This window comes from Bufo bufo, chromosome 7, assembly GCF_905171765.1.
Source record: "Bufo bufo chromosome 7, aBufBuf1.1, whole genome shotgun sequence".
Taxonomy (NCBI): Eukaryota; Metazoa; Chordata; class Amphibia; order Anura; family Bufonidae; genus Bufo; species Bufo bufo.
Window position 1 is genome coordinate 24,716,003 of NC_053395.1, and position 18,178 is coordinate 24,734,180.

The 18,178-nt window shown below is 46.4% G+C and overlaps 1 protein-coding gene across 1 annotated transcript; it reads right to left on the minus strand.

The window, feature by feature from the left end:
• Positions 1–4,361: 4,361 nt before the first annotated feature.
• On the minus strand, positions 4,362–16,882 carry LOC121008150 (NADPH oxidase organizer 1-like). Its single transcript, XM_040440522.1, has 8 exons — positions 16,800–16,882; positions 15,310–15,390; positions 14,206–14,281; positions 11,338–11,518; positions 8,249–8,439; positions 7,917–8,030; positions 7,504–7,621; positions 4,362–4,952 (listed from the first exon to the last, which is right to left on the minus strand). The coding sequence occupies exons 1-8, from the start codon at positions 16,869–16,871 to the stop codon at positions 4,454–4,456; spliced, it is 1,332 nt and encodes a 443-aa protein (XP_040296456.1). The 5' UTR covers positions 16,872–16,882; the 3' UTR covers positions 4,362–4,453.
• Between the last annotated feature and the right edge of the window lie 1,296 nt (positions 16,883–18,178).

Below are 18,178 nucleotides of genomic sequence, written 5' to 3' on the forward strand. Positions count from 1 at the left end.
AGCAGAAAGGAAATGCTCTCTGAGCTGCCAGCCTGAAAAATATCTAGGGGAGCAGTTTATCAATGTAACCACTTTAAAGGCAGGATCCACCTTTGTGATCATTTCTTGCTCAAATCCTTCTAAAAGAAAAATTTAAGCAACTTTGTAAATAGTTTCTGTCTACAGGTCTAATGCAGACTTCCAGTACGAGCCTCCATGGATGCAGACTACAAACACACCTTGTGCAGCCTTACTATACCGTTACCCCACTCCCTCCATGCCCTCTTCTTGAAAACCTACAATGACTGCAGGACCAGACTGCACAGGGTTTGTTTGCAGTCTGTAACCACGGAGACACATAGATCTGTATAGGGGCTGTGTACACTAAATGGTGGGTGAACATATCCTTTAACAAACAATTGAGTGGAAAGCAGTCCCGTACAAAGAATGTTAAGGATATGGAGGGGCGAGATGTTGCAAACCAATAACAGCGGATGCCCCTTTCTAATTTCTTCCCTTTAAGACTTGATTAAAGTTTGTGTATCCATGGTTACAGACTACGACTACACACCGTGTAGTCTGATCTTGTAGTCCTATTTCCTTCTATCTGTCCCCTGTTTCTTACTCACTTGCATGTCATCTTCTGTTACACAGGGACTGTATGACGACATAATAAGGCAAACTTGTCATGCAAGGGACAAGGAAAGCATAGCGGCCACCTTTGTGGGAACTGTAATAGCCGCCATCTTGGACTTCTTGGACCAGAAACGGCAAAGGCCTATGTATCATAGACACAAGTCCTGCAGCTGCTATGGGGCCCTTGTAAAGTGGGGACACAGATCCTGTTGGTCCCACCCCATTTATTGGAAGGTGGAGGACTCCCCTCTCCAGACAGGGGGTCATAGAATGGGGGTCAAGGGGGAAAGCAAACTCTGTGTCCTCTCATGGGTGGCAAAAAGCTGGAATATAGTGGGGGCCAATTTTTCTGTGGGGCCCCAATTGGCCTGGTATACGATATACAGTATAGGAGTAAAAAAAAAGCCAATGCTTAAAATTCCATCATCCTTTATTGAAACATGTCAATAAAATATTACATCCCACTGTATATACCAGTGTCTCAAAGATGGCGGAGAAGGTATTATTATTGATTTCAAAGCGCCATTAATTCCATGACATCACATACATAATATAAAAATACAATAAACAAGAAACTATTAACAGGCTGGTACAGACTGCCCACAAGAGCTTACAATCTACAACATATACACTGCAACTGCTACAGGCAGTGCTCTACATTTTCCATTTTAATTTTTTTCTCTGGGTCAAAAACTAGAATTTCCGACACGCTCTGAGAGTCACAGGTTGGAGACCACTGGCCTTAGACCTTAAAGGAATTGTCCTTCTGGCTCGACTACTTTCACAAGATCCAAAGCAGTGAATGGAGAGGATGCGGTGCATGCGCAGTGTGCTCTTCATTCATGCTAGGGCCTTGTCCTTAAAGGGGTTATCTCACGATTAACATAAAAAAATGTAAAAAAATCCAATATCATACAGTACATGACGATCTCTTTCTAATAAAGCTAGAACCAGCCCTGTACCTCACATGGATCCAGAGATCTCCCCATTCATTGCTCCAGTTGCTCTGCTAGATTTATTTCAAGCTGGCAGCTCAGGGGGCGTGCACTTTCTCGGAGGGCGTGACCTTTCTACTGCAGCTAAAGGATGGAACTGAGCACGTGCTTCCATCTCAGTGAGCAGGACAGAGAAATTAGAAAAAAGAGCAAACAGCAGGTGGCGCTCTACAGATAGATTTCAGTGAATAACTCAGTGACTATACAATTTTTTTTAATTACATTCAGATCCAGGAGCTAGTTTGAAAGCTGTAGAATATTTTTTGTAGAACAACTCCCAGAGGCTGGACCCGCACCTATCGGACATTTATAGCATATCCTATCCAGGTGGGGCAACCCCTTTAAATGGAAGACTAAATCAATCCCAGAACATTATGATTAAGGCCTCAAAAGGCAGAACTAGTCAATCTTAGCACATGATGCATAAGGCCTAAGAGGCAAGGCTAATCAATCTCAAGACATCACGCATAGATCCAGAGATCGGCTAACCCAGTGGTCACCCAACATCTTATGATCAGGATCGCCATCCAAAAAGGATTCTTAAAATTACTATTTACATTGCCTAATATCCAAAAGTAGAGAAAATTCTACTACGACTATAGCCTTACCGCTACGTATCTGTGTGTCCACGCCGGACACTTCTCAGGACAATTTGCCATAATAGGTATCAGTGGACACGTGTGACCCTACTGTCAGTATGACAAACAAACATGGCTCCCACGTCCATGTCTTCCAGACAGGCTTGTACTGGCCCACCGGGGAGGCGGGGAATTCCTCGGTGGGCCCCCAGTCTCCTGCACCTGGAGATAAGACCGAGGAGCAATTATTTCTCTTGTTTCTCAGGAGAGATAATTATTGTAGCCACTAGGTGGCAGTATCGTACAGCGATGCAGCCTCCTACTGGTGAAAATTGTACAGGAGGCCCTGCATTATCTTCTAAGCTTCCGGGGCTGCTGGCATTGAAGGAGGGGAGAACATGTCTGACCATCCTCCTGCCCTCCCTGCTGTCACAATACATTAGTAAGTGTTTTGTAATAACTTTCTCTACATGATAAATGTCAATTGCTAAAGTGAGACAACCCCTTTAACCCCTTTAAGTGTGCTACACTTAATAGGGTTAGGCATAAATGTCTTGGTGTGTGTGTTGCGTGTTTCCTATGTGCGATTGGTGTGTGCTATACACTCACCTAAAGAATTATTAGTGCCCCCATACTAATACGGTGTTGGACCCCCTTTTGCCTTCAGAACTGCCTTAATTCTACGTGGCATTGATTCCACAAGGTGCTGATAGCATTCTTTAGAAATGTTGGCCCATATTGATAGGATAGCATCTTGCAGTTGATGGAGATTTGAGGGATGCACATCCAGGGCACGCAGCTCCCGTTCCACCACATCCCAAAGATGCTCTATTGGGTTAAGATCTGGTGACTGTGGGGCCATTTTAGTCCAGTGAACTCATTGTCATGTTCAAGAAACCAATGTGAGATGATTCGAGCTTTGTGACATGGTGCATTATCCTGCTGGAAGTAGCCATCAGAGGATGGACACATGTTCTCATTCTGTTTACGCCAAATTCGGACTCTACCATTTGAATGTCTCAACAGAAATCGAGACTCATCAGACCAGGCAACATTTTTCCAGTCTTCAACAGTCCAATTTTGGTGAGCTCGTGCAAATTGTAGCCTCTTTTTCCTATTTGTAGTGGAGATGAGTGGTACCCGGTGGGGTCTTCTGCTGTTGTAGCCCATCCGCCTCAAGGTTGTGCGTGTTGTGGCTTCACAAATGCTTTGCTGCATACCTCGGTTGTAACGAGTGGTTATTTCAGTCAACGTTGCTCTTCTATCAGCTTGAATCAGTCGGCCCATTCTCCTCTGACCTCTAGCATCCACAAGGCATTTTCACCCACAGGACGGCCGCATACTGGATGTTTTTCCCTTTTCACACCATTCTTTGTAAACCCTAGAAATGGTTGTGCGTGAAAATCCCAGTAACTGAGCAGATTGTGAAATACTCAGACCGGCCCGTCTGGCACCAACAACCATTCCACGCTCAAAATGGCTTAAATCACCTTTCTTTCCCATTCTGACATTCAGTTTGGAGTTCAGGAGATTGTCTTGACCAGGAGCACCCCCCTAAATGCATTGAAGCAACTGCCATGTGATTGGTTGACTAGATAATTGCATTAATGAGAAATAGAACAGGTGTTCCTAATAATTCTTTAGGTGAGTGTATATGTTCTATGTATCAGTGGTGTATGTGCAGTATGTGACATGTGAGCCACGTATACGTGTCTTGTGCGCCACATGTGTCCGATGAGTGATCGGTGTGCGCTGCATGCGTCTTGTTTCTGACTGACCTAAGTGCAGGATATCCATCTATGTGTAACTTCTGCCACATGTATGTTTGTGCATTGTGCTGTGAATGTCGGCCATCATACTTCATCTGTAATATCCCTGTTATCACTGTAAGGGCTCATGAATACGACCGTTGGATGATTTGCAGTCTGCAAATTGCGGATCCGCAAAACATGGATATCGGATGTGTGCATCCACATTATGCGGAACAGAACAGCCTCTGATAGAACCGTCCTTTCCTTGTCTGTAATGTGGACAGTAATAGGACAGGTTCTATCATTTTGCAGAACGGCCATGCGGACATACAGACACGGAATGCAAACTGAGTCATTTTTTTTGGCGGACCCATTTAAGTGAAGTGAACGGTACAGACATGGAAAAAATATAAGTTAGTGTGCAGGAGCCCTAAGGTGGGCCCCTAGAATCAGTTACACTGGTGGGCCCTAAGTACCCCAGTCCAACACTGCTTCCAGCCGTCACCACTATGACCTAGGACATGGTCCCGGTGACTTCTGCTGCCTGGACGCTCCCTCTTGACCTTTGCACTCTTTTCTTGGTGACCGTGCTGCACTTCTGTAAGATCTCATCCGGTTTGGGTCTTGCTGGGATTTTTGGCGCGCCACACAACGATGCGGTCGCCGGCAGTGACGAATTGGAGATGCTCAGCGAAGAGAGCTCACTGTTGGAGGAATTTAGTCTACCACTGCTTCCCGTCACACTATCCATATCTGAATCCAGGTCAGACCTGACTTCAGAGCCCAGCGATGTGGCCCCCAAGGACAGGGACCTTCCTCTGTCACTCTGTCTCTGGTCGTCAAATGAAGGCCGTAAGGCCAGAAAAGAATACGCGTCTCCAAAAAAATTATCTTCGAGTAGATTGGGTGTGGAAACGTAGCGTTCCCTGCTGAGGATATGCTGGATCTTCTCACATGGGTTCCAGTATGGTTTTAGGTAGAGAGATGGGATGAAGCCGGTTCTTCTGTTGTATCTGTGGCAAATATGAACATAAATTTATAAATTCTACCGTTTTTGTAAAACATGGCTGCTTTCTTCCTGAAACAGCGCCACTTCTGACCATAGGCTGTGTCTGGTATTGCAGCTCAACTCCATTGCAGTAAAAGGGCCTTAAAGGGGTTGGTCACCTCATACATTGGTGGCACATCGCACCTTTGGGACCCGCAACTATCTCTAGAACGGAGCCCGCAAAGTGAATGAGAGCGCACCGCGCATGCGCAGCCGCCCTCCATTCATTTCCATGGGATTTCTGAAAACAGCCGAGTGTGCGGTTCGGCCTTTTTTGGCGCTCCTATAGAAATGAATTGAGGGCAGTCGTGCCTGCACGCTCCGCTCTCCTTCACTTTGCAAGCTCCGTTCTAGAGGTAGGTGCGGGTTCCAGAGATGGGTCCCGCACCTACCAGACATTGGTGGCATATCTTAGCGATATGCCCCCACTGACGAGATGGGAATACCCCTTTAACTGCAATACCACACACAACCTGTAGGCAGGTGCGGTGCTGTTTTTGAAAGAAAGAAGCACCCATGTTTTTGTAGTCCAGGTTCACCCCTTCAACCAGTTCAATACCACTGCACCCTCTTCATAACCAGTTCGTGCGGGTTTGAAAGCAATAACTTTATCTTTCAGTTCTGTATTTCAAATATTTTTATTTGGTGATGGTGCTTCATTTTATGTCATTTCTATTTTTAGTTATCTTTTATACCGAGAAATAGATTTTTCACATTTGTTTCTGTTTTTCACATTTTTTTTCTATTTTTTATTTATTTTAATAGCACAAAGTGGCACTAAATTACTTTTTTAAATGGTGTCCACTTTCCCATAGGCCAATTTTTATATAGGGGGATGTACAGTTTATGGTTGTTGGGGGCTACAAACGGCGGTGTGCAGATAGTAGCAGGATTTTAAAAAAAAATTATTGTACATTTTGTGTATACCTTTGGGGGGGAGGGGGCGGGTTCACATCAGTGTTACAAATTCCGCTATTGTTTTCCTTTATAACATGGCTATAACGTAAAATAACAGAATTTGTAAGATGGAATTCAAAACGGAAACCTTTAGGGCACACGAACAGGATTGCGTGCGGATTTGCTTGCGAAAATCCGCACCGTAGGTCATGTACATCGTATTCTATGAGAATTTGAAATTCTCATGCACACGGATTTTGACCTACGGTGCGGATTTAAAAATCCGCAACATGTCAATTTATTTTATTTTTCCTGTTCGGATTTCCTCCATTCACTTCAATGGGGAGAGTAAAATCCACATGCGGAAAAAATCCGCACCAATTGATGCGGATTGACCGCACGGATTTCCCTGCGCACACCTGCGCGGATTTCAGTGTGGATTGTCCGCAGATAAATGCTGAACGTGTATATTTACCCTTAGCATTCAGTTTTGATCCGTCTTAATAGAGTTCTATGGGCAAGCGCAATGGATCCGTCTGTCGACAGGACTTTGTTTTCCGTCTTGCATAACGGGACCCAGACCGGGATCCGTTATGTTTTCCCATAGACTTCTATTAGGACGGAGCAAAACGGAATGCCTCTTAAAGGTTTCCGTTTTGCATTCCATCCTATGGATTCCGTTATGTTCCGTTATAACCCTGTTATTACGGAAAGCCATAACGGACTGCATAACGCTAGTGTGAACCTACCCTAACCTTGTCTCTTTTGCATCAGGAAGGGCGGAGTGACGTCTACGTGATATTAGTCCTGTACAAGGCGGGAGGGACTGATGACATTTTTAGAACAGTTGGCTGCATATTTGCTGACTATGTCAAGGGTCACCAGTCACTAACTGGTTTTTCTGTGAAGACCAGCCTTGGTGTGGGCGCAAGACTATATCTCGTACCAGTGCTGGTGCCTCCATGATAAAAGAGAGCAGTGAGGTTGTTCTCCTGTACCTGATTTTTTCTTAAAAGTGTCTTCCATCAAAGACAGCCCAAAATGTGGCCCTGGAGCAATCACTTCATCACCCAGGTATGGCACCTAGGTATGCCCCCAGCCAAGCATTTCCCCTGCAGCGTGTAGTAAGGACTATTCACATGAACGGACGTCCACGATGTGCCTTCACAAGAAGGAGAGCGGCTCTTATGGAACGACTCTCCATTCTGGTTCATAGAGAGAGGGGTGGTCTGACCTTCCTCTATGGTGCCCATATGCCCTAATAGCGGGGGAGTTGCTATCGTGGGTGCAGAGGTAGCAGTCCCTACCGGGCCTAGGAGCCTGAGGGGGCCCAAAGACCCTTGTGCCACATAAGAAGACGCCGGTATTATAGTAGGTGCATGCTGGTCAAGTTATTCCCCTGGCTGGAGGGAAGGGGTTAGGTCAAGAATTTGGCATTGCGGGGGTGCAGTTTAAATTTTTGCCTCAGGCAGCACGAAGGCTACGTGCTCCCCAGCCCCTGGCCACAAAGCACTGAGGGAAGGGGGGCCCAAGCTGAACTTTTGCACCGGGGCCCATGAACCTTTGGCTATGCCCCTGCCTAATAGGACTTGATTCAACCCTTTCCACCAAAATCTTACCTGATGAGCCACCAACCAGAATCCGATTTTCTCAAGACTTCCACCACAACTCCGATCCCCACTGACAGTTCATCGCTATTCTGCGCCTCATAGGCTTTTACCACCACACACAAGGTACCTACAAAGTCAATGCGAAGAGGAGAATTATGTAGCGTGACTACTGTCAGTGCCAATCTTTAATTTTCAGATTATTATTTTAGCTGTCCTTGCAGCCACCACTAGGGGGAGCTTACAGCATACATTGAACTCTATAATAAAGCAGTATACAGTAAACTCCTGAGCGCCCTCTAGTGGTGATGACCAGCTGAAGGGAAGAGACTGGTCCTTAAATTTGCCTTCATCCGAAGAGGATAGATTAGTTCGAGTTAGATTAGTGTGATAAAAGTTGTCAGGACATTAAAATGACATCGTACCCTCTCCTTGGCATTCTTTGGCAATGTGGTACTCTTCTGTATTCCTCTGATCCTGCAGGTAAGGTGCTGGAAACCAGGCTAATTGTCGGTCTTCGCTCTCCACCAACCACCAGCCTGCCGTACAAAAGCCAGTTAAGTGGTGATACTCTATATATCTGCAGTTCACCTACATGACCACTAGGTGGAAAGTATCTCTGCTGCCATACACTGCCACTCCTGCCCATAGGCGGTGTCTGGTAGCCACTAGAATAGGCCTGAGCTGCAATACCAGTCACAGCCTATGGTTATCGGGTGGCGCTGTTTCAGGAAGAACAGATCACAAGGTCACGTACCAGTGCTGTCTTTCAGAAGAACATCCAGAAATTTATGTTGCTTCACTCTGAACGGCCTGTTCTTCAGATCCACCGTTTCGTAGTCTGCCGTACACATGTATTTGGGGCATATGAGAGGAGCAGAGATTTCGGGGGTTTGAGACGAGACAAGTCGGATCTCCTCTTTTTTCTCAGACGGCATGATGAAAAGGCTGAAAGAGAAAACGTAACCCACAAGATTCAGTCCATGATTCTGGATCTTCAAAGATTATATTATAAACGGCTATTTTAGGCTTATTAAACTATCACAGAGAGGCTCGGACTGGCCCACCGGGGAGGCGGGGGATTCTTCGGTGGGCCCCCAGTCTCCTGCGCCCGAGATAAGATGGAGAAGTAATTATTTCTCTTGTTTCTCAGGAGAGATAATTATTGTAACCACTAGGTGGCAGTATGGCACAGCAATGCAGCCTCCTACTGGTGTACATTGTACAGGAGGCCCCGGGGTATCTTCTAGACTTCTGGGGCTGCTGGCAGTGAAGGAGGAGAGAACATGTCTGGTCATCCTCCTGCCCTCCCTGCTGTCAGGAAACTGGCTGCTGGAGAGAAGGACTCCTGTGTGGTTCTGGGCTGATTTCTCAGGTGTGTGACAGTAGTGAGACTGTAAGGGGGAAATAGGGGATTTGTTTATAGCAGACTCAGATCTGTGTATGTGTGCTGCTCTCTGCAGAGTTCAGAGTGGCATTGGGGGGACTCCCAATGCCTCTGCTTTAGGTGCACCCTCATAAATGTCCCAGCTCCAGATGCCCCCACTCTAACTGCACCCCTAATATTGCCTCTTCTCCAGTTACCCCCTAATACCTCTGCTCCAGTATCCCCGCTATTACCCTGCCTCAGGTGACCCTAATGCCTCTGCTTCAGTTATGACCCTCCGTTTGTGCCCTTTGCTCCTCTAGCGCCTTTGCTTGGTCTTTGTTAAAGGTTTATGACCTGCAAAGGGCGTTGGACTTATGCCCGAAAGATTCTGCCCAGTGCGTCACATTCTCCAGTATTGACACGTATGGTTTACATGGCGGCAGTGATGATATTCCGTATTTACAGGCATCACTGCTGCCATGTAAAGAGATACTGGTGGTGGAGGATTTAAAGGGGTTGTCCAGGTTTTCAAGTTATCCTCTCCACACCATAGGGCATAACTATATGATTAGTGGGGTCCGATTCTGTGATCCCCACTGATCCGAGGAACGGGTCCTGTTCCCCCTTTTTGATGGTGTGGCAGGCCACGCATACACCCTGCTGCTCCAGTTAATCTCTTTAGCCAGCGCTGTGCTCCGCCATCTCTGGCGACCCCATAGAGAATGGATGGAGAGGCAGGGCATGTGCTCGACCTGCCACTCAATCAAGAAGGGGGATCAGTGGGGGCTCCAGCGTTCAGACCCTCACAGATCACTTAGTTATCCCCAATCCTGTGGATAGAGGATAACTAGAAAAGTGGACACTGGCCTTTTAACAGGCGAGCATTTCTATTTTAGTTTAACACATATTTTGGGCCAGATTTTTTATTTTTATTTAAAAAAAATTTACACCCAAAGAAAACCTTTAAGGATAGGGAATGTGAAAATGTCCAACAGCTATGACACGACAGGTGATAAGTGTCTGACTGCTGGGACCCCCATGATCAAGGGAACGTAGTCTTAAAAGGGGTTGTCTCACTTCAGTAAGTCGGATTTATCATGTAGAGAAAGTTAATATACGCCACTTACTAATATACTGTTATTATCCATATTGCCTCCTTTGCTGGCTGGATTCATTTTTCCATCACATTATACACTGCTCGTTTCCATGGTTACGACCACCCTGCAATCCGTCAGTGGTGGTCGTGCTTGCACACTATAGGACAAAGCACTAGCCTGTGTGCGCTCCCATGGTCCCGGCCACCAAAGAGGCTGACGCTTTTGCCTATAGTGTGCAAGCACGACCACCACTGATGGATTGCAGGCTGGTCTGTAACCATGGAAACTAGCAGAGTATAATGTGATGGAAAAATGAATCCAGACAGCAAAGGAGGCCACATGGACAATCACAATACATTAGTAAGTGCCTGGTATTAACTTTCTCTACATAATAAATGCCATTTGTAGAAGTCAGGCCGCCCCTTTATGTCTGCTACACTAGGTTAGGCAAAAAATGTCTTGGTGCGTGCATTGCGTGTTTCCTATGTGTGATGGGAACTGCATGTGTCTTGTGTCTGACTGACTTAAGAGCAGGATATCCATATATGTGTAAGGCTACTTTCACACTTGCGGTAGCAGGGTCCGGCAGGATATTCCAGTGGGGGAACAGCCTGCCAGATCCGTGCTTACGCTAGCCCACCGTGCCGCCGGAGGCCTGCTCCGGCCCCATTAACTATAATGGGGCAGGTCGGAGGTCCGGCCGCAGCACAGCAAACGTGCCGAGAGGCGGCCGGACAAAGACTACAGCGGACTTCCGGCGGAACGGTGGGCTAGCGTTAGCACAGGTGCAGCAGGCTGTTCCCCCGCCAGAACATCATGCCGGACCCTGCTACTGCAAGTGTGAAAGTAGCCTAAATCCTGCCACATGTATGTTTGTGCATTGTGCTGTGAATGTCGGCCATCATACTCCATCTGTAATATTCCTGTTATCACTGTAAGGGCTCATGAACACGACTGTTGGATGCTTTGCAGTCCGCAAATTGCGGTTCCGCAAAACATAGATACCGGGTGTGTGCATTCCACATTATGCGGAACAGAACAGCCTCTGATAGAACCGTCCTATCCTTGTCTGTAATGTGGACAGTAATAGGACAGGTTCTATCATTTTGCAGAACGGCCATGCGGACATACAGACACGGAATGCACACCGAGTCATTTCCTTTTTTTGCAGCCCCATTGAAGTAAATGGTTTCACATACAGGCCACAAAAAAATAAATAATGATACGGACACGGAAAAAAAGTAAGTTTGTGTGCAGGAGCCCTAAGGTGGGCCCCCAGAATCAGTTACACCGTTGGGCCCTAGGTACCCCAGTCCGACACTGGTCACAGAACTGATAATGCGCATCTGAATATTATACAGGACTCGTGCAGATCGTCACCTGTCTTCAGGGAATGAAGGGTTCAGGTCACGGGGTTGTAGGGTGAAAAACTGAACCACAAAATCACTCTGTGAAATCTTGGCGTCCAGCCTCAGCAAGGCCTGTGAATAGTCCTCCAGGAGGCGCAGCCTTTCTAAGAACCTCTTGGAGGCGCTCCTCTTCGTCACAGTTCTGGGAGCATCTGAAAAAAAATATAGATATATATATAAAATCTTTGCTATCAAATTCCATTTCTAGGACCATGCTGCCACCTGCTGGTCACATCTCATTATGGCGCGTTAACCTTCGGAAAGTTTATACAGTATATAAGAAAAAACTAAAACTGAAGATCCACCTTCACCTCATGTTATTTTTTGTGTGTTTTTTGCGCTACCAACTTACACACTAAACTGGTGTAATGGGCTTAGTTGCTCATAGCAACCAATCAGATTTCACCTTTCACTTTTCAGAGCTCCTTCGGAAAATAAAAGGATCAATTCGATTGGTTGCTATAGGCAACTAAGCCAGTTTTCATTCACACCAGTTTTGATAAATTCCGCAAAATAAAATAAAATAAAAATGTGCCTAGGATCATTTTTTTTTACAGGATCCGTTTTTTTACACGATCCTTTTTTTTTTTTTTACAGGATTCGTTTTTTTTTACAGGATTCGTTTTTTTACAGGATCCATTTTTTTCTTAATTTTTCTGTTCTTCTGGCGGATCAGAAGGACGGCGGCGTTGACTATAGCTGCGAGTCCAGCGCTGCGTGTTTACTGTATGACGTTTCCACCGTCTATAAATTTGGCACGGAGCTAAAAATGACTCAGCCCCGGCCTGCCCGAGTGATGGCACGAGCGACAAGAATGCTGGCTGTGCCCGGACACAGTCAGCAGGTATGACGGAAATAATTCAGCAGCGGCGCCGTATCAATCATTGTGCGGTTACTATGAATTAGGATTCCGGTGGTGGGGTCTCAGCCGACGTCTCTAACGTGGATGGTGCATTTAGGAAAGGAGACAGAAGCTTGAACAAATATGAAGGGCTCGGGGGCCACTCTTAGTGGTTCATAGGTCTATATAGGGTACTTCATACCCCCCCAATCCAGGAACACAAAGCAGTGCAGAAGCATCCACCGAACCCTCTATAGACAGGCCCTAAATGACATGTAAAGGTGTTTTCCCAGCCATACTATTATATGCTGTGTGTCACTGAATATCCATGGAGAGGGTGTGGAGCCTATTAAACTCAATGGCATCCAGAGGACTAGAGTCCACCAGCAATGACCTCTGCTGCCTGAAATTAGGTTTTCACTTTCCGTGAGTCACTTGGCCGTCGACAACCTTATTACCTAGACTGCCCGTATACAAGTGGCGTGTACAGGTCCGCCCCAGCAATCAGTGCTGAGCTGCAGTACCACAGCACGGCCACTAGATGGAGCCTTCTGGTTCCGACTCCATCCACTGTATAGTTTCTGGTGCCACGTCTGCCTGATCCGTGGAGGTGCGGGATGTTGGACCCCGCCAATCTGATATTGATAACCTATCCTGAGGACAGGCCGTCAGTATCTATAGACTGAAGAAACACTTATAATGTATAAGCAGTACGCAGTAAGCTCCCCCTAGTGGTGACTGCAGGAACCAGCCCTGTACCTCACATAGATCCAGAGATCTCCCCATGCATTGCTCCAATTATTCTTCAAGATTCTCTTCAGGCTGGCAGCTCAGAGGGGCATGTCCTTTCTGCAACTCTTTCCCTATGACAACTCAAAGTTGTGGCCTTTCTGCTGCAGCTCTCTCCCTATCACAGCTCAGTGAGTATGTCCTTCCTGCTGCAGCTCTCTCCCTATCACAGCTCAGTGAGTGTCCATCCTGCTGCAGCTCTCTCCGTATCACAGCTCAGTGAGTGTGTCCTTCCTGCTGCAGCTCTCTCCCTATCACAGCTCAGTGAGTGTGTCCTTCCTGCTGCAGCTCTCTCCCTATCACAGCTCAGTGAGTGTGTCCTTCCTGCTGCAGCTCTCTCCCTATCACAGCTCAGTGAGTATGTCCTTCCTGCTGCAGCTCTCTCCCTATCACAGCTCAGTGAGTGTCTTTCCTGCTGCAGCTCTCTCCCTATCACAGCTCAGTGAGTGTGTCCTTCCTGCTGCAGCTCTCTCCGTATCACAGCTCAGTGAGTGTGTCCTTCCTGCTGCAACTCTCTCCCTATCACAGCTCAGTGAGTGTGTCCTTCCTGCTGCAGCTCTCTCCCTATCACAGCTCAGTGAGTGTGTCCTTCCTGCTGCAGCTCTCTCCCTATCAAAGCTCAGTGAGTGTGTCCTTCCTGCTGCAGCTCTCTCCCTATCACAGCTCAGTGTGTGTCCTTCCTGCTGCAGCTCTCTCCCTATCACAGCTCAGTGTGTGTCCTTCCTGCTGCAGCTATCTCCCTATCACAGCTCAGTAAGTGTGTCCTTCCCGCTGCAGCTCTCTCCCTATCACAGCTCAGTGAGTGTGTCCTTCCTGCTGCAGCTCTCTTCCCATCACAGCTCAGTGAGTGTGTCCTTCCTGCTGCATCTCTCTCGCTGCCACAGCTCATGGTGTGTGTCCTTTGCGCTGTAGCTCTTTCCCTGTAACTGTCACAGCTTCTAGGAGTAGATCCAGCTGGTGGCAGTTGAAAGACAGAATTGAGCACGTGTGACCACCTCAGAGATGGACGGAGAAATAAGGAAAAGAAGAAACAGCAGGTGGCGCTATACAGATAGATTTTCTTGAATAACTCAGTGGCTATAGCATATTTTTAATCACATGCAATTACAAAAATATTCAGATGCAGGCGCTGGTTTGAAAAATGTAGAATGTTTTTCGTGGGACGACCCCTATGATGTAATGCTATGTGTGTGTCATTGATCTACTCACCTTTCAGTTTGGGCAGCGTTCTTTCCGTCTTATTCAAGGCTCCAGCTTCCAATGGGAATTTCTTCTTAAGATCCCGCTGAGGACACAAGACAAAATAAATCTTATTAAAGTGAGCGTCTGCCCGCGAATCACAAAATTCTGGGCATTTAGGGGGCTATTTATCAAGACCAATCTTTGCATCTGCATTTTTTCCGGACCCACTGACTTCAATGGGTCCGCGATGCACATTTTGCAGCCAAGTATAGAACAGGTTCTATCTTTTTGTAAAACGGACATATGGTCGCGGAAAGCACGTGGATGAGCTATCCTGCAAAAAAGAATATGTCGGCAAAATGCAGATAATGGTTTTCGCCAAAAAAATGCGGATCCGTATTTTGCGGATCTGCGATTTAAAGACCGTAAAATGGATACGGGTTTGGCAATAAGTTATTAAAAAGTGTAATTCACTATAATGTAACGTTCAGGTGAGATGGGAAAATGACCAAATCCAATACAGAAAGAGTCCTGTAACCTGTAGTTCAGCTTTCTGGGTGCATGTGGCCCACCATGTCAGGACCCCCAACTATTACCCAGGGCAGAGAGTCACTAAAGAGAGGGCCTCACCTCCACACTTAATGGGGCTGTGTAGGCAGTACATATTAATGAGCTATCCTCCGACACCTGACACCCCCGCCATGCGAGCGCTGCCCCCTCTTCATTACACTGCGCGTCGTCTCCCTTGCGGCAGAATAGTGTCATTACAAATACTCCATTCAAGTGAACGGAGCGAGTACTCGCCTCTGAGACGACGGGCAGTGTAATGAAGGGGAAGTAGCGCTCACATGGAGCGCGGGGGGCGAGTGTCAGACGCCCGCCGATCAGACCTATCCTGAGGATAGGTCATCAATATATACTGCCTGCACAACCCCTGTTGTAAATACAGAACAACCCATTGATTTTAATAGGAATTGTGTAATGCTTAGTTTCACCTGTGATGGCGCCGCAGGGAAACAGTTCACTTTCTTATGGGTCCCCCTGAAGATCATAGGTGATCAGTGGGGGGGTCTCATATAATAACTGTTCGGCCCCTTTTAATGGAGACGACTTGTAGCCCATTCTTCTCACCTGGAACTTCCTAAAGTCTCCAAATGTTCTGTAAACCAGGAGCTTGTTGTGGTCGGACCATAAGACCGAAAACATGTACGTCTGGAAGAGGGGAAAAGAGGTGAGAAACGCTATTTTAGGTATCTGTGTTTGTGCTATTTGATCTTTTTTTATTTTTTTAGGCATTTTGATATTCTATAAAGAAAAAAAATCATTAAAAAATCTTATTTTATTAATTAAAACCAAAAAGTAAAAAAATAAAATAAAAAAATGATGGATTCCATTTAGCTGTCAGGATACCAAAATTTTGATTCCATTTCGATACCAAGAAAAAATATAACATTTTCATTCATAGGAACCTCTGAACTGATGAGGGGCAAGAACCCCAAAACAGTGCGCCCTACAGAAGGGGGTCTCCGCTTTGGCTGCTAATTTGCATTTTTTTTTTCCCATGGGGGCATTGCCATACACCTCTGAGATTCATGGGAACCAATCGTATTGTCTATTTACACCAAGTTAGGGTCCATTCACACGTCCGTTGTTTCTTTCCTGATCTGTTCCGTTTTTTGCGGAACAGATCTGGACCAGATCTGGACCCATTCATTTTCAATGGGTCCTGAAAAAAATCGGACAGCTCAATGTCTGACCCCCACGGATCGCTATATCGAGGAGAGAGAAGCCTTCACATAGCACACTCATCGCCGCAGAAGATGGGCTCAATAGAAAGTCTTCATTAGGTGGGCAATAGGTGAGCGCTTCTCTCTCCTCCTTCTAGCAATTGGTGGGGGTCTCAGCGCTGAGACCCCCGCCGATCAAAACCTTCGCTATGCCTCTATGAGATATCAAAAAAACTTTTCAAAACTTCAGTGACCCTTTAAGCTTTCATTTACAGATCGCATCTAATCTAGAACTAAGGGCTCATGCACACGGACCGTATGTATATTGCGGTCCTCAAAACACGGATCGGCAAAAAAATAAAGTGTGACATCCGCATTGCATCCGTTTTTGCTTTTTTCCGTATCGATCGTAACAATGCCTGTCCTTCTCCGCAAAACTGACAAAAATAGGACATGTTCTATTTTTTGGCGGAACGGACATGCGGACATACGGAAAGGGAATGCACGTGGAGTAATTAAAGTTTTTTTGTGGACCCGTTGAAGGGGATACGGACCTATAAAAAAAACGGAACGGGAAAAAATATATATACATTTGCGTGCATGAGCCCTAATCTTCATCATTTCTGATTCCTTTCCTGGACAGGGCAGTCTGTGGTCAGCTAGCGGGCTGCAGACTACAGGCAATCGAATGAAAAAGTCTGGAAAAAGGTATTTGATAGTTTCAAGGTCCATCGCTCTAGTAGCTTGAAGGATCTACAAAAATAATATTAGGCGATTGTTCTATAAGCAATTTTCTAACAACTAGCAACAATGTAACAAAAAATGACAAATAATTATTATACAAAATGTTATCATAGATAAAATAATATAATAAAATAATATTCCGGCTCTCACCTTCTGGTCACCATGTTGCATTAATCCAATGGCTTCAACATTCACAGGATGCCGTCTGCTACTTGCCTTCATCTTTGCGAGGATGCTGCACTGAAGTCTGCTGACAGATGGAGCCTCGAACTTGTATAGCCAGGACAGGAGGCGGGGAGAGGGGGGGTTGGCTTCTGCTCCTGCGGCCAATCAGGAAGCAGCGTCTGGTGACTCATCGAATCATTTCTTATACCTCTAGATAGAAAAAAATAATATTGGAACCGATCCTTCCTGTCTGCACAGGTGTCTAGAGATGAAAACCGATATAGCAGAGCCAAGAGACATTCCTGGCATAGCAGAGCTGCGGACAAGAATAGGACATGCTCTATCTTTTTGCGGAGCAGCGGACCCAAAGATCGGGGCCGCGCACCGCAAATGCGGATGCGGACAGCACACTGTGTGCTGTCCACATCCATTCCGTCCCCATAGAGAATGAATGGGTCCGCAACCCGTTCCGCAAAATTGCGGAACGGATGCGGACCCATTTGGTGGGACGTGTGAATGGAGTCTTAGTTGCCCACATGCCCAGTCCAAGATGGCAACACAGCCCCGGGTGCCATGATTCATTGGTAGGGACTCGGAAGCCTAAGAATGCACAGGAGTAGGGAAGCCATATTGCTCACGCAGGAGGTGCAAACACTTTAAAAAGGGGCTACCCTATCAATGAGAAAGGGCGCAGGGTTATATTGAGCGCCCCTGTGAAAGGCCAGGTAACGCTTAAAGGGGTCGTGCAAGAATGGGGGTGGTTTGGGAAAAACGCTCCTACTCGGCAGGACTTGTAAAGGAAGGCTTACTTAGGGTGCATTCACATCACCGCTTAGCTTTCCGTTCTTCTGATCCGTCAGAAGAAGGCTACTTTCACGCTTGCGGCAGAGGATTCCGGCAGGCAGTTCCGTCGCCGGAACTGCCTGCTGGATCCGGCAATCCGGACGCAATGCAATGCCGGATCCATCTTTACGGTTGTCATCCGGAAAAAACGGATCCGGTATTTTTTTCACATTTTTAAAGGTCTGCGGATCCGTCAATGCGGCAATTTTAATGCCGGATCCGGCACTAATACATTTCAATGGATCAAGTGTTCAGGATTTTTGGCCGGAGAGAAAAAAGCAGCATGCTGCGTTATTTACTCTAGCCAAAAAAACGTAAGAGGGACTGAACTGATGCAATGATGCATCCCGATGCATACTGAACAGATCGCTCTCCATTCAGAATGCATTAGGATAAAACTGATCAGTTCTTTTCCGGTATAGAGCCCCTAGGACGGAACTCAGTGCCGGAAAAGAAAAACGCTAGTGTGAAAGAGAAAAAAAAAATAAAAAAAACAGGATCCTGCAAAAACAAAACAAAAA

Excerpts from the sequence above, each read along its gene's own strand:
- LOC121008150 (XM_040440522.1), bottom strand. The coding sequence starts at position 16,871 with ATGAAGGCAAGTAGCAGACGGCATCCTGTGAATGTTGAAGCCATTGGA. Across the intron at positions 14,282-15,309 it reads GAGACTTTAGGAAGTTCCAG|CGGGATCTTAAGAAGAAATT; the intron begins GTGAGAAGAATG and ends TTGTGTCCTCAG. Across the intron at positions 7,622-7,916 it reads CAAAGAATGCCAAGGAGAGG|GTACCTTGTGTGTGGTGGTA; the intron begins GTACGATGTCAT and ends TTGACTTTGTAG.